Source organism: Vigna umbellata, chromosome 4, assembly GCF_029865625.1.
Source record: "Vigna umbellata cultivar VRB3 chromosome 4, Vumbellata_1.0, whole genome shotgun sequence".
In the NCBI taxonomy this organism is placed as follows: Eukaryota; Viridiplantae; Streptophyta; class Magnoliopsida; order Fabales; family Fabaceae; genus Vigna; species Vigna umbellata.
Window position 1 is genome coordinate 29,170,358 of NC_142168.1, and position 15,879 is coordinate 29,186,236.

The 15,879-nt window shown below is 31.9% G+C and overlaps 3 protein-coding genes across 6 annotated transcripts; all 3 read left to right on the plus strand.

Annotated features, from left to right (window-relative positions):
- Positions 1-210: 210 nt before the first annotated feature.
- On the plus strand, positions 211-3,519 carry LOC124822196 (glutamate decarboxylase-like). The gene is made up of 6 exons (XM_088112121.1): positions 211-410; positions 548-752; positions 946-1,146; positions 1,281-1,749; positions 2,216-2,268; positions 2,842-3,519. The coding sequence occupies exons 1-6, from the start codon at positions 316-318 to the stop codon at positions 3,316-3,318; spliced, it is 1,500 nt and encodes a 499-aa protein (XP_087968247.1). The 5' UTR covers positions 211-315; the 3' UTR covers positions 3,319-3,519.
- A 3,965-nt stretch (positions 3,520-7,484) lies between these two features.
- LOC124822197 (glutamate decarboxylase 5-like) lies at positions 7,485-10,369 on the plus strand. Its single transcript, XM_047294173.2, has 6 exons — positions 7,485-8,012; positions 8,168-8,372; positions 8,662-8,862; positions 8,961-9,429; positions 9,523-9,575; positions 9,672-10,369. The coding sequence occupies exons 1-6, from the start codon at positions 7,918-7,920 to the stop codon at positions 10,146-10,148; spliced, it is 1,500 nt and encodes a 499-aa protein (XP_047150129.2). The 5' UTR covers positions 7,485-7,917; the 3' UTR covers positions 10,149-10,369.
- Positions 10,370-11,969: 1,600 nt separating this feature from the next.
- On the plus strand, positions 11,970-14,936 carry LOC124822198 (Pentatricopeptide repeat (PPR) superfamily protein). Of its 4 annotated transcripts, none has more exons than XM_047294174.2 (3): positions 11,970-14,291; positions 14,389-14,470; positions 14,693-14,936. In XM_047294174.2, the coding sequence occupies exon 1, from the start codon at positions 12,189-12,191 to the stop codon at positions 14,031-14,033; it is 1,845 nt and encodes a 614-aa protein (XP_047150130.1). In that variant the 5' UTR covers positions 11,970-12,188; the 3' UTR covers positions 14,034-14,291; positions 14,389-14,470; positions 14,693-14,936. The 4 variants fall into 4 exon arrangements, with proteins under 4 accessions (XP_047150130.1, XP_087967762.1, XP_047150131.1 ...); XM_088111636.1 differs by having other exon boundaries at positions 14,696-14,936; XM_047294175.2 differs by having other exon boundaries at positions 14,398-14,470.
- The last annotated feature ends 943 nt before the right edge of the window (positions 14,937-15,879 follow it).

Consider the following 15,879-nt stretch of genomic DNA (forward strand, 5'->3'; position numbering starts at 1 on the left):
AGGTAAGAGTGAAAAAAGTAGTGAAAGTTACATGAAAATATATATATAGGAATGGATATCATCACTATGGTTGAAAAGAAGCAGATACAGCTAATAGGGTAATGTTAAAAGCAATAATCTTTGTTATTGAAGGGAGTTTATCCTTCTAGATTTTACTCAAATGGAACTGTTAAAAGTGCTTTTTCTTCCTTATTTATTAAATGTTAATGAAAAGGAAGAGAAAACTCCACTCTTATACTGTAAGCGGTTATCTCTATCTTTATAGTTCTGATTTCACACTTCGTAGGAGCATTTGCTCGGAAGAAAGCATCCAAAATGGTGATCACATCCACTGCTACACACCCAGATGAACAAGCACAGAGCATATTTTCTACCTTTGCTTCCAGATATGTGCGTGAACCTATTCCCAGGTATATCTTCCTTTTTCTTAGAACTTCACACTTATTTTTGTTGGAAGAAAACATAGAGAACAAGAAAATAGGAAGTTTTGGTTTGATTTCTGAGGTTCTTTGTTTTGATGGGTTTGGGATGGAAATGAATTCAACAGGTTCAAGATACCAGAGAATTCAATACCAAAGGATGCTGCTTATCAGATTATAAACGATGAGTTGATGCTGGATGGCACACCAAGACTCAACTTGGCCTCATTTGTGACCACTTGGATGGAGCCTGAGTGTGACAAGCTCATAATGGCTTCACTTAACAAGAACTATGTTGACATGGATGAGTACCCTGTCACCACTGAGCTCCAGGTTTGTGTGTTCCTTCTCTGAGTAGTTTGGTGTCTCTATTATATGACTCTAACACTCTAAGTCCATGTTGTATCTCAGTCCTTTAAAATCAGGGTTTTAAAGACTGATTTTGTATATGTATCATTTTATGATTATTTTCAGATGAAGTGTGAGAGTTAAAGACTGATTAGTTTCATTTTGTTGAATTCTGCAGAACCGGTGCGTTAATATAATAGCAAATCTATTCCACGCTCCTATAAATGAAGATGAGACAGCAGTAGGTGTGGGAACTGTGGGGTCATCAGAGGCGATAATGTTAGCAGGTTTGGCTTTTAAAAGGAAATGGCAGACCAAGAGAAAAGCAGAAGGCAAACCATATGACAAGCCTAACATAGTTACTGGGGCTAATGTGCAGGTGGGTCTCGAACTGTGCTTGATTGTATGAACTTTTAAACAACTTTTAAATTGTGTTAGCTGCATGATCATGTCGTGGGAAACAGGCACACGTAAATATGTAATCCTGTGTGTTCTTTGAAATTTTCTTCACAGGTTTGTTGGGAAAAATTTGGAAGGTACTTTGAGGTAGAGCTCAAGGAAGTGAAACTCACAGAGGGATACTATGTGATGGACCCAGTGAAAGCAGTTGAAATGGTGGATGAGAACACCATCTGTGTTGCAGCCATTTTGGGGTCAACTATGACAGGAGAGTTTGAGGATGTGAAACTTCTCAATGAACTTCTCACTGAAAAGAACAAGAAGACAGGTTGGGATACCCCAATTCATGTAGATGCTGCCAGTGGGGGCTTTATTGCTCCATTTCTGTATCCTGATCTAGAGTGGGATTTTCGTTTGCCATTGGTGAAAAGCATCAATGTTAGTGGTCACAAGTATGGTCTTGTCTACCCTGGTGTTGGTTGGGTTGTCTGGAGGAGTAAGGATGACTTGCCAGATGAACTTGTTTTTCACATCAATTACCTTGGTTCTGATCAGCCCACTTTCACATTGAATTTCTCTAAAGGTATGATGAATTAATACATGTATTTTGATTTTTTCATGCAATCAGTATCTTTATATCTATATGCTCTTTAGGCATGGTTCGAATATGTCTCACTGCCAAAATATTCAGCTCAAAATGCAATTGAAAGCTATTTTCAAAAACCTATTTCTCTCTGTCTCTGTTTACATACATGCAGCAACTACCGTATTCAGCTTAGTATTATGTTATATCTGATTCAGTATTATCCCTTGCTGTCTTAAAAAAGTAGATGCTAGATACATAATTGTTATGAAGTTATGAAGTTGCTAAAGTGCTAATGTTGCTTGTGTACATTGATCCAATTCTTTAAGTATTTTGATTATTAGATTTTTGTAGTAATAAGCATTGGGACCTCAATTAATGTTATTTGGTTTTTATTCCAATCATCTGAATATCTTATGATACTTTTCTTTTCTTGTCTCCCATTTCTTTGTATTTCTTTTGACAGGATCCAGTCAAATTATTGCACAATATTACCAGTTTATTCGGCTTGGCTTTGAGGTAAACATGTTATCATCTTGGTCCAGCATCTTTATTTTAAGTTCCAAGATATATACAAAGACATAATTTCCCATAAAAAAGAGGTTATTTATATATGTTTACCTTTTCCATTTGCCTTTTTTTATCATAAGGAACTCACTTAATAATGAAATTAAATATTTCAGCTATAGCTGTATGTTGAGACATATGGGATTTGGTTCTCTCTTTCTGATAGGAGTCTTCCCATAAGACCCTAGAGTTGTGTATCTTTAACAAATCATTAACATGAAATTCATGAGAAGAATGGCTTTCAACACAGTTACAGCCATCAACATCAATGTTCTATATCAATGCAGGGTTGCATCAAATTTCTTGGTTGTTTCTCTATTTTCTCATGTCCTAATGAAGATGTCTTTGAAGAGGGTACTTGATTAACATTGTTATTATAGAAATAACAGCTGCATTATACATGATATTAACACTGTCCTATATTTGCTTCATTATGTGAATAGTACAATTGATGATCATACGCTGTTATCCTTGTGTCATTATCTGTTTTCTGACATTACATCTGGTTATATTTGTGAACATAAGGGTTATAAAAACATCATGGAAAATTGCTTGGAGAATACAAGAGTTCTGAAAGAGGGAATTGAGAGAACAGGGCAGTTTAACATCATCTCCAAGGATATAGGGGTGCCCCTTTTGGCCTTCTCTTTGAAAGACAGTAGCCAAAACTCAGTGTTTGAGATATCAGACCAGCTGAGAAAATTTGGCTGGATAGTTCCAGCCTACACAATGCCACCAGATGCACAACACATTGCAGTCCTAAGGGTGGTGGTCAGGGAGGATTTCAGCCGTGGCTTGGCTCAGAGACTTGTTTCTGACATAGAAAAAGTTATGAAGCTCTTGGACTCACTTCCAAGCACTGTCTCTAACAAAACTGCTCATATCACAGCCATCACTAATGAGGCTAGTGAGAAGATAAAGAAGAGTGCAACAGAAACTCAGAGAGAGATTGTTTTGTACTGGAAGCGACTTGTGGGTGGCAAGAAACATGGAGCATGCTAGGGTTACCAAATCTTGGTTTTTGATAACCTTGTTGAGAGTGATGGTGCTGCTTTCATATTTATGTGCATGTGTGTTTGTGATGGCTATGTAGCAATAAGAAACGGCAATGCATGACAGATTCTTATAGTCGTATCTGTTTTTGTCTAAGGAAATTTTCTCTCTGGTTTTTGAGGTGGTAATTTTCTGTATCTGTTCTTACCAGACTTAGATACATAATATAATTATAGTGATAAAGTCAACAAACAACCAATTCAAAGTAGCATAAAATAAATTACAACAAAAATTAATCTGTATCTCAATATTTCTAAAACCAAATTAATACATAATATAGTTCTCTGATTAATTTTCAAAATACTAGATTTTTTATTTTAGAGATCCATACTGTATTGTAGTCCAAGTAACTATGTTAAAGATGAAAGCTTAAATGGAAGCTACTCACAGACTGATCAACAATTGGAAAAAGAGACTGCAAAACTTTGGCTACATTGAATTTGATATTAGGTACCCTGCAAGACATGTTATGAGTATTATAAAAGATATTATCATTGGCTGCAAATTTCTTTTTATAGTTGTGGAAAAAAAATATTATAAAAGATTGTAGCGTAAATATGATTTCTTCTTTAGAATAATTGAAATCAAACTACAAATAATATGCACTGTCCATTAATTCTTCTATTATAAATAACGGTTTTTAAAATTTTTAATTTGTTTCCTTTTTACATTTATTTTTTGTAATCGTATTCCTCGGTTGGATTGGATAAACAAAGTAATCCATATGTTAGAAAGAATTATAATATATATTACTATAATTGTAGCAAATTTTTACTATATTGTTGGTGTGAGTAATTGAAAAGAATGAAAATTTAGAATGATTTACGAATAATAATTATAAATGGAGAGTATTTTAATCCAAGTATTTTTTTTCTTTGTCTATGTTACAGTGTTTAGGGATTAATATTTTGAACTGATGTAATATTTTTTTGAGCTTAAGTTAAAGAAGAGAATTTTCATATTGATAATATATAATTATAGAAGTTAACATTTTTCATAAGATGATTTTTGTTGTTTGCATGAGTATTTTTATACTTTTTTATGCTTGTGTTATTTACAGTTAATTTGTCTAATATTAAAAAGTAAATAAAACATTTTAGTGATTATTTTGTCTAAAAAGTATAATTTGAAAATTGTAAATAAATATTTGGTTTAATGAGTTTAAATATGGAAATAAAGTAACAGTTTTATCATAATACATAAAAAATTAAATACATCGAATTCGAAAGTTTGTTAGTTTATAATAATGATATAATATATTAGCCATTTACTAAATAATCTAATATATAAAAAGAATTATGCCAAATCATTTCATTAAAATTATTTTTCTGTTTATTTATAAATTTGACTTCTATAAGTAAATATATTAAAAGTAACAATTTGTTTAACTCAAATATTATATAAGTTAAGTACTTATTTTTAACCATGTCTACAAAAGATTGTAACTATATACATTACATATAAATGCTTAAAAGAATGGTCTATGAAGGTTTCTGACCCGATCCAAAGTCCAGGTATGTGCAATTTCTCGTTGAATTGTAAAGGTTGGTAAATTTTTTCATCAAAAAAATAGTTTGATATATTATTACGACAAGTCACATTATTGAGGATTATTAAATGAATTAAGAATATACAACATTCATTTTCCACCTCAAGAAGAATTATTTATATAAATATATTTGATTACATAAATTATGAATTTATATAACATTAATTAAAATCGTTATAATAATGAAAATTTCATCAATTTAGTGGGATTTGTAAACTTTCTTGTTTAACTACGGATTAGTAACAGTAAAATGCTAAAACGACAAACGTATCTATATATACATTTAGAAAAGATCATTTTAAAAGTAATACTTCTAATTAAAATAATATGATTTTAATATAAAAGTAGAATATATTTAAAAGTAATACTTCTTTTTAAGATTTTTAAAACAAAAAAAAATACGATTTTAAAATCAAATGGCTGCAATTTGACTTCTATATACTAATTAAAATTGTTTTCCTGTTCTAACATCGTGTGTTACCTTTTCTTTTCAATATTAACTGAAAATTTCTCACATTCTCCTTTTAAAATTTATCACTAAATAAACCGTACATATGCTTAATTCATATAATATCTCAATGGGAATCCTGAATCTCATATCTCAATTACTTCCATTCACTCTGGAAAGACCATCAGTTGTGAAAGATGTATATCTACCCTAAGTTTCTTAAGTGTTTTGCTTAGTGAAAGTAGGTTTTGAGTGTTAATCATTGAGCTTGCCACTTGTAAACATTGCAGTGGATACTGAAAAGTAACCTTAGGTGGAGAAAGGAACAAAGGTACAAAGAGTTCTGATGTCGTTTTCACAACAAACTTTGTATACCTTTTTTTTACGCTAGTTTTCATATGGCTGAAATGCTTTAAGATTAGGGTTTAATTATTTATCTGCTTTTTAAATTATTCTAAATTTTTTAGATTTTTCTAAGTATTTCTAAACAAGTGCATTTTTTTTTACGTTAAAGAATAAAGACTGAAATGTTCGTGAGGTGAATTTCTGTTTAGTATTCGATTTTAAAAATGAAGACATTGGTCCTTATGAAAAATGTATGAATAAGGTCTTGTTCGTTAAGTTGACAGCAACGACATTAAGTCCATGCTGACTCCAGCTTTTTCTCTCTATTGTTCAGTTTTTTCTTTGATGAGTTTTTTCTCTCTCTTGTTCACTTTTTTCTTTGATGAGCTTTTTCTCTTTGTTGTTCATTTTTTCTTTGATAATTTGTTGAACTTGTTCTTTCTTTGTAGACCTTATTCATATATTTTTCCTAACATAAGAACCCAATGTCTTTATTTTTAAAAACTGAGTACTAAACAGAAGTTCACCTCTTAACATAAAACCGAAATAAGCATTTAAGCCAAAAATAAATATCTAAATTATTAGAGCTTTAACCTGACCAACTGCTAACTCTTTTTTTAATTAAAAATTGAACTAAAAAATTGATTTAAGATATTTTTTTATATTATATTATATTCTCTAAATGATACATGTTTACAACGAGGAATAACTGTTACGATGAATCTAACAAATTCCCAAACACATGATTAAAATGAGAGTGTAAAAATGGCACTATCAATGCATGTATTTTCCAAAAATAGTTTTATTATATAAATGATGTGTTAAATTTATAAATAGTTTAATGCTTACAAACTAAACTTAATTTTAAATATAAGATATTTTTATCAGAAAAAAATGTCAATCATAAGGCTATTTAATTATAATTTCTAAATGTTCAAGAACGTAAAAATAATTTTTTTACTAAACTCTTGGTATTATGCTTTCAAAATGTATCTAATTTTAATATTTTAAAATATATTAAAAAAATTCATAATATATCAAAACTAATATATTTTAAAGACACAATATATACATAATACAAAAAATCCAATAAAATATCTGAATTGACGATGCAAAAGATTGTTTCAATCTAAAGCACGTGATCAATAATACTAAAGTCATAAGGACGATGTGACCTTGGACCGACACTGATCCCATAAATCTTATTTTCGTAGAGATAACATCAAAATATTTATTAAAGCTATAAAACATCATTGTAATACAAGTGACCATTTTTAAAGATGAGATTTACTTTGCTGTGAGAAGGATTATTCTTCACCACAAGACTGAAAAATATCTGTGATTGAAACAAAAAAACATCAATCAATACGCATGTAAATTGTATGGATTTGTGTTATCATAATAGATGATGATGCACCATGACTCACACTTGAACCAGGGTCAGAATCATGGAAGAAATTATCAGTCAGAAACTTCACTTTCTTATATGTTCACTCTACTCACTCCATACTTTTGAACTCGAAGTATCTCATGCCTGTATATACCTATGGCTGATGTATTTTGAAGATGAAATATTAAATATAATTGATATAATTGATATAATTCAAAATATTCTACTTGACTCCTTTCAACTACAAGAGAATAATCTATTAGGATCAGCTCATACTGAAAACTGAGATTATATTCTTGATCTCACAGATTCAATTATCACTGTGGAAAAGAGTATGTTAGAGTAATACCTTTATCGTGATGGATCGTTCACTGCTAATTGAACTTGTTATAGCATTAAGGAATGAAACATGATTGCTGAGAGATAGGGAAACAAGAAAAAAAGAGTAGAAAATGTAATAAATGAGATAACGTAATAAGAAAGACAGAAAAAATGTTAAGTTAAGGCTTGATGAAAATACAATGTCAGCAATATCATCGATACTGTATTCAAGTGGCAAACATTTGTGGATGTGCATGGACCACACAAAGTTGAACGGGTACAGTTAAAGCAAGAAAAATATCTTACCATGATAGCAGTTCAGGGAATTTATCCTTGTGGAAATAGCAGTTCAGGGAATTTATGCTTGGAAATAGCAGTTAGTAACTAAAAAGAAGAGAAAATTCCCAGCTTCAAATATAAGTGGAGATTCTATCTCTTTCAGAGTTCAGTGTGTAACACTTGAGGTTCATTGGTTGAGAAGAAACCATATTCAAAATGGTCATCACATCCGCTGCCACACACCCAGATGAACAAGATGAGTGTCTATCATCAACGTTTGCTTCCAGATATGTGCGGCAACCTATTCCCAAGTATGTGTCTTTTTTCTTAGAATTTCACATTTAGTTGTTGTTGGTCCATTCTGTGGAGGAAAGCGTAGAGAGCAGAAAAAGAGAGAGGAAGTTTGATTTCTATTGAATGAGGTCTCTTTGTTGTGATGGGGTTGGGGTGGAAATGCTGAATGCAGGTTCAAGATGCCAGATAACTCTATACCAAAGGATGCTGCTTATCAGTTAATAAACGATGAGTTGATGTTGGATGGCTTACCAAGGCTCAACTTGGCCTCATTTGTGACCACTTGGATGGAGCCTGAGTGTGAAAAGCTCATATTGGCCTCACTTAACAAGAACTATGTTGACATGGATGAGTATCCTGTCACCACTGAGCTTCAGGTCTGCCACTTTGCCTAGTAATTTGGTGTCTTCATATGATCATAACACATCGGTCTTCATTTTCTCTTTATTTAATGAATTAACAAGCAATCATCTTTAACTTTTGGATTAATAGAAAATATAAGATAAGGATAAGGTGAAACTCTTCTAGAGTTAGTTTTGGAGTAACTTGATTCTTCTTCTTCTTTGAGATATGTTCTGCAACCAAAATCTTGAATGGACTACAACATCAATGCTTTTGGAGTCTTTGCAATGACTGGTACATTAAAAGTTTTGTTGAATTCTGCAGAATCGGTGTGTCAATATAATAGCAAATCTATTTCATGCTCCTCTAAGTGAACAAGAGACTGCAGTAGGTGTTGGAACTGTGGGATCATCTGAGGCAATAATGTTAGCAGGTTTGGCTTTCAAAAGGAAATGGCAGACAAAGAGAAAAGCAGAAGGCAAACCATATGATAAGCCCAACATAGTTACTGGGGCTAATGTGCAGGTGTGTTTACCAGTATCCATAACCACCTTTTAACTATGTGCCAGATTTTGGGGCCTTTAGACCTTAATGTATGATATTCTCTTAAATTTTCTTCACAGGTTTGTTGGGAAAAATTTGCAAGGTACTTTGAGGTAGAGCTCAAGGAAGTGAAACTCACTGAGGGATACTATGTGATGGACCCAGTGAAAGCAGTTGAAATGGTGGATGAGAACACCATCTGTGTTGCAGCCATTTTGGGGTCAACTATGACTGGAGAATTTGAGGATGTGAAACTTCTCAATGAACTTCTAACTGAAAAGAACAAGAAGACAGGTTGGGATACCCCAATTCATGTAGATGCTGCAAGTGGGGGATTTATTGCTCCATTTCTCTACCCTGATCTAGAGTGGGATTTTCGTTTGCCATTGGTGAAAAGCATCAATGTTAGTGGTCACAAGTATGGTCTTGTCTACCCTGGTGTTGGTTGGGTTGTCTGGAAGAGTAAGGATGACTTGCCAGATGAACTTGTTTTTCACATCAATTATCTTGGATCTGATCAGCCAACTTTCACATTGAATTTCTCCAAAGGTAGTATGAGCTATTTGATCTTTTATGCAATTAGTGTATTTACATGTATTATTTTCTGTTGTCTTTCTCGTGTAAGTGTGTTTCTTTTAACAGGATCCAGTCAAATCATTGCTCAGTATTACCAATTTATTCGGCTTGGCTTTGAGGTAATCATTGCTCACTTGTTTAAAAGTGTATTACAGAGACATGTTGTGCAAAACCTATTTTGTCTTATGCTTTTTGCTATTCTTGTTGACAAAAAGGGTTACAAAAACATCATGGAAAATTGCTGGGACAATGCAAGAACTCTGAGGAAAGGAATTGAGAGAACAGGGAGGTTCAACATCATCTCGAAGGACATAGGGGTGCCACTTGTGGCCTTCTCCTTGAAAGACAGTAGCCAGCACTCGGTGTTTGAGATATCAGACCAGCTGAGAAAATATGGGTGGATAGTTCCAGCCTACACAATGCCACCAGATGCAGAGCACATTGCAGTTCTGAGGGTGGTGGTGAGGGAGGATTTCAACCATGGTTTGGCTGAGAGACTGGCTGCAGACATAGACAAGGTTGTGAAGCTCTTAGACACACTTCCTAGCCCCATCACAACCGATGCTGCTCATGTCACACCCATCACCACTGATCCTAATCAGAAGGTCAAGAAGAGTGATATAGAGACTCAGAGAGAGATTACTATCTACTGGAAGAGACTTCTGGAGGGGAAGAAACTTGGAGCTTGCTAGCCTTTTGGCCACTTTGATGTGGTGATTTATTATCATTGTGCATGTTGTGTGTGTGTAATGGCTATGTAGCAATAAGCAATGCCAATGCATGACAGATTCTAATAGCCTGTGTTGTTCTTGCCTAAGACAAAGTTTTTCTAACCATGAAAAGCCACTGTTATCATATAATGTATGAGTTGTTTTTTAACGAAGGAAAAGACCAGGAACAATGTTACATTACACACTTTTACGTTCGTTTCATATTTAAGATGTAATACAAGGATAAAATAGTTATAAAATTATAAATTTTTATATTTTTTCAAAAAAAAAGAGTAAAAAATAAGATCAAATAAATTTAAAAAATTTATGTGTTTCAAACATAAGTGGAGAAAAAAAAAACAGAGAAGAAGAATATTGTGTTGTTTAATTAAGATCGAATGAGAAAAATGAAAAGAAAATGTAAGGAGAGTAATGGAATAAATGAGAAAATATTTGTTGGTGTTGTTTAAGTTTGGTAAATGAATATTTAATGTAGGTCTTATAAATCAGTTTCAATATTCAATAAATTATACTTACTCTGTCAAACGTGCTTATCACTGGTTATAGACTGTAATTCTTGTTAGGTGTTTGTGACTAATTTCACCTAATGACAATTAGACAAAACAACCTATTTAAAAAACAAATACAAATTGAATGACTTCATTAACTAAGATTTAACAAGTGAGGTGTGGACAATAAAAAAAAATTAGAATTTGCTTGAAAAATATTAGTTCAAAGAAAACATTTAGACAGAGAGGTGATAACACATGTCCATTCTTTCAGACATTTAAGGTAATTTCAAAATCTCTAATTAAATAAAAAAAATGAAATAAACTATTAAAAAATGAATTTTAAATTTAATTCAAGTCTAATAAATAATAAATTTAGTTAATTCAATCTAATAAAATTAATTTATAAGATAAAATTTACATTTATTTATAAATTATAAATTAGTCTTATTATTAATAAATGTGAAATTTTTTATATAAATAATACATAATTATTATTTTAAAATTTTAGGTTAAATATATTGTAATTTTTTTCTAAAACCAATAATATCAAAAGTAATAAGTGAAAGATTCACATTATGTTTTATTTAGAGTGCATCTGCTTTTTAAGATGAATTTGAGAGAATGTATTGAAAGGAAACGAGAAAATTTTCATCATATTTTAAAATACTCAAATAAAAACAAACAAAATATTAGAGTTTAAATATATGCCTATATATTGAAATTTAAAAATTAAAAGAAAAAGTCAATTTTTTATAAGACTATAATTTTGTTTTAGAAACTTAAATTAGGTAATTTTCCTTTTACTCAACTATAATTCACACCTTGAATTGAGTTGATTCAAGGTTTATTGAATAAGTATTTTTTACTGTCTACAATACATATAATCCGAGGAATATAATTAAATTCAATGGATTAAAATTAACATATAATTTATTTTTTTCTTCACAGTTACACGAAAATACAATTTTAATTCTTATAAAAATATAATTACCACTAACCTTGTATCTATTTTTTGTTAATCATTACATAAGGTTAAAAAAACATTAGTCTAAAAAAATTAAAATAAAAAACTAAAACTATATATAAAAAAAATATATGAAATCAAAACCGGATTCAACTCTAAAATTAAATTCATATATAGGTAGATACACAAATTATTCATGGTCTCCATCTTCAAAAATAAAAATAATGGCACGATTTTCTTTATTAAAAATTCACCAACGTCAAATACAAAAAAAAAAGTCATATTAATTATAATAAAATGTGAGAAAATATTACACAAACACTGCATTTCCTTCAGCCCCTTTTTGTAGTGGAAGGGAGGCTGCTTTGAAGCATCAGCTTCCTCCGCAGTAAGCTCTGCTATCTCTCGTTCCCTCTGTTCCTAATCACCGAACAGCAATTCCACACTTACCCAGATATCAAAACTCCATCTTTTTCATCTACTACTAATTTCTGAACCCACTCTCACTCTCCTTTCATTGCCTTCAACTCCCACACCAAAATTACAATGATGGGTATGTTTCGTAGGTACATGAATTATCTGAAAACTCCTTCATTTTCATTGTGCATCCACCATTATCGTCAAATCTTCAGAAACAAAGTTCTCGCACAAGTTGAAACGACACTTCACTCAACAAGGTTTTCACCCTCTCATTATTCTGTTCATTGCCAAAGGCCATTGTTATCTGATAATAAAAATTCTCGTGTGCGCTTCATTCAATATTCATTGCCCTTGAACTGCTATATTGCTTGTTATATCCCCAATCGTAATTACTGTTCAGAAATTGTTTTCATGAATCAAGATCTTAGTTGTTGTGAGAGTGAAATTGATCAGGTGTGTAGCACAATGGTGGAGGATAGTGGTTTAGAAAGCGATGTTGGTAAGGTGTATAGCACGATGGTGGAGGGTAGTGGTTTAGAAAGTGACGCTGATAAGGTTTATAACACTATAATGGATAATTTAATTGGATTTAACAATTTGGAGGAGGCTCTTGGCCAATTGGGGATCCCATTGTCCACTCCTTTGGTTATTGGGGTGCTGCATAAGCTTAGATATGATGAAAAAATTGCATTTAGGTTCTTCACTTGGGCTGGTCATCAGGAGAATTATTCACACGAGCGCCGTGCTTATAATGATATGATGGACATCCTATCTAGTACTAAGTACAAGGTGAAACAGTTTCGGATAGTTTGTGATATGTTGGAATATATGAAGAGGAATGACAAGATTACTGTTCCGGTTGAAGTTCTGATGACGATTTTGAGAAAGTATACTGAGAAGTATCTTACTCATGTGCAGAAGTTTGCAAAGAAGAGGAGGATAAGGGTGAAGACACAACCGGAAATAAATGCATTTAACTTGCTGTTGGATGCTCTGTGCAAGTGTTGTTTGGTTGGGGATGCTGAAGCTCTATATAAGAAAATGAGGAAAACGGTCAAGCCTAATGCAGAAACATATAATATATTAGTTTTTGGGTGGTGTAGGGTTAGAAACCCAACTAGAGGGATGCAACTACTGGAGGAAATGATTCAACTGGGTCATAGACCTGACAATTTCACATACAACACAGCCATTGATACATACTGCAAAGCTGGTATGATAACAGAGGCTGTTGATCTTTTTGAGTTTATGAGAACAAAAGGTTCAACTATATCTTCCCCCACTGCCAAGACTTATGCGATTATAATTGTGGCTCTTGCGCAAAATGATAGAATGGAGGAGTGTTTTAAACTTATAGGGCATATGATTTGCAGTGGTTGTCTTCCTGATGTCACAACATATAAGGAAATAATTGAGGGAATGTGTGTGTGTGGAAAGGTAGATGAAGCTTACAAGTTCTTGGAAGAGATGGGAAACAAGGGTTATCGACCTGATATTGTTACTTATAATTGTTTTCTCAAGGTCCTTTGTGACAATAAGAAGTCTGAGGAAGCCCTTAAATTATATGGAAAAATGATTGAATTGAGTTGCATTCCTAGTGTTCAGACTTACAATATGCTGATTTCAATGTTTTTTAAGATGGATGATCCTGATGGGGCATTTGAGACTTGGCAGGAAATGGATAACAGGGGCTGCAGACCAGACAGTGACACATACTGTGTGATGATCGAGGGGCTATTTAGCTGCAATAAGATGGAAGATGCTTGTTTTCTTTTGGAAGAAGTTATAAACAGAGGAATAAAGTTGCCATATAAAAATTTTGACTCCTTTTTGATGCAATTGTCTGTGATTGGTGATCTCCAGGCGATTCAAAGGCTATCAGAACATATGAGGAAATTCTATAATCATGGCATGGCTAGACGTTATGCCCTAAGCCAGAAGCGTAAGAGCATGAGTTTAAGAGGGAGATAATAGTTACAAAATTTCTTTCTTGAGTTTGTGCTACCTGTCAGGAACTGAAGGGGCAAAATTAAGAGGGTTCTTGTCATGACAGGTCAGACAAATTTTCTGGAAACATGGCAAGTTATAATAGCATTCACTATTTCAGATACCGGCTTAATAAGGCTTGCCTTGCATATTGGATTCCTTCATGGTGATGACTAGTTGCATCTTTGAACATATTCTATTGGTCATGCTGTGTGCTACCAAGAATTTTTTGCACGAAGAACTGTAAGTCTCTTGATCTTTTCTACCCTCATTTTTAATTCATCTAGAGAAACAATGGAAGCATTCACAGACACTTTTTTTTTTGAACAATGTTGGTTAGTTGATGCAGCCTAAAGATGAGAAGATCCATGTATGTATTTTATTGTTACATTTGAGGACAAAGGTTACACTTCTGCACGATGGTAAACTTTATTATCTTCAGCATAAAAATTATAACATTATGAGATTTTATATTGCATTTTGGGAAGCCATGGTTTACTTGGACATTTTAAAGTGCAATTGAAAGGAATATTTCTTCACTTCAACAGTGATGATATATACATATTGTCTTCTAAAATTATTTGTAACATATTATTTTCTTCTTGTATAATACTTGTTCCCATTTATTTTGATGTTTCTTTCAGTAGGAGGTTTTTCTGTTTTGCTGAAGATCCAGTGGTGGTAAAAGGTGGAGTTTAAAACATGTCTGGCCAGTGTTTTGATATATGTGATTAAGATCATTTTCTTCTCTGTGAATGTTTTCTGTGTTTTATAAACCATACAACAAAGATATGGTTGTACATTACAATGTATTGTGCATGGCTATATCATGTTGTAAACTTTGTTGAAAGCTAATATGTAGCAGCCATTCTTAATTTAGCTCTTACATTTTCACAGTAATCCAATGTCAATTTCAAAATGTTATAAGGATAATAAAAGAGATATAGGCATGTTTTAAGCTATGGGGACAATGATGTGCTCTCTCTATTGAATGAGAACGTTTGTTTTTTCAACAATAATATTTTAAAAAGATTCTTAAAAAATGTTTTAAGGGAAAGTTATTTTATGTTTTTTAGAAGTTCTTATGGAAAAAGTTGTCCAAATGATCACATTAAGGAACAAATTTGTTTCCCAGTTGTTAGTTTTTCAAATAAAAAATTATAAATTTAATTAAATTTAACACTCATTTGAGTTGCGTCAATTTTGAGCGTTTGAACTGCACCATTTTTCTTATTATATTTTGAAAAAACACATTTTGTATTAGTGAAAAAAAAATCATAAATGAGTAGCACAATTAAATAATAAATGTTAAAAAATAAAAGAATTATAATTTAATAAACAAATTATTCGTAAAATCTAAGAGTGCATTGGTGAAACCATTAGGATTCTTTTTTTGTGGTGTCGTGTTGGAGATACTAGGAACTTATGAAGTATTTAAGTTGAAAAAAATAAAAATAAATACTGGGAACAGTATGTAAATTTTTTATTTAATAATATATATTAAATATAAATTATATTTAAAAACATCAAATACATGTATTTTAAGGTGGAAAAATCCGACCATTACTTCTTATTCTTAATGAAACTATTTTATCATTAAAATGTAATTTTAGCATTATTTTTTCACTAAAACCATTTGGTATTAGGTTATATTATTTGTTATTAAATTGATCACTTATTTATTTCTTTTAATTTTAAACTCATAAATGACTGAATATTTTAATGCAAATAGATGATGTGAGACATTTTTCTCCCATTCTCGAAACATTTAGTTAGGTTAATTGAAATGGGCTCGCACGTAGCTTTAAATGGGCTTTCTAGTATTCGTTTC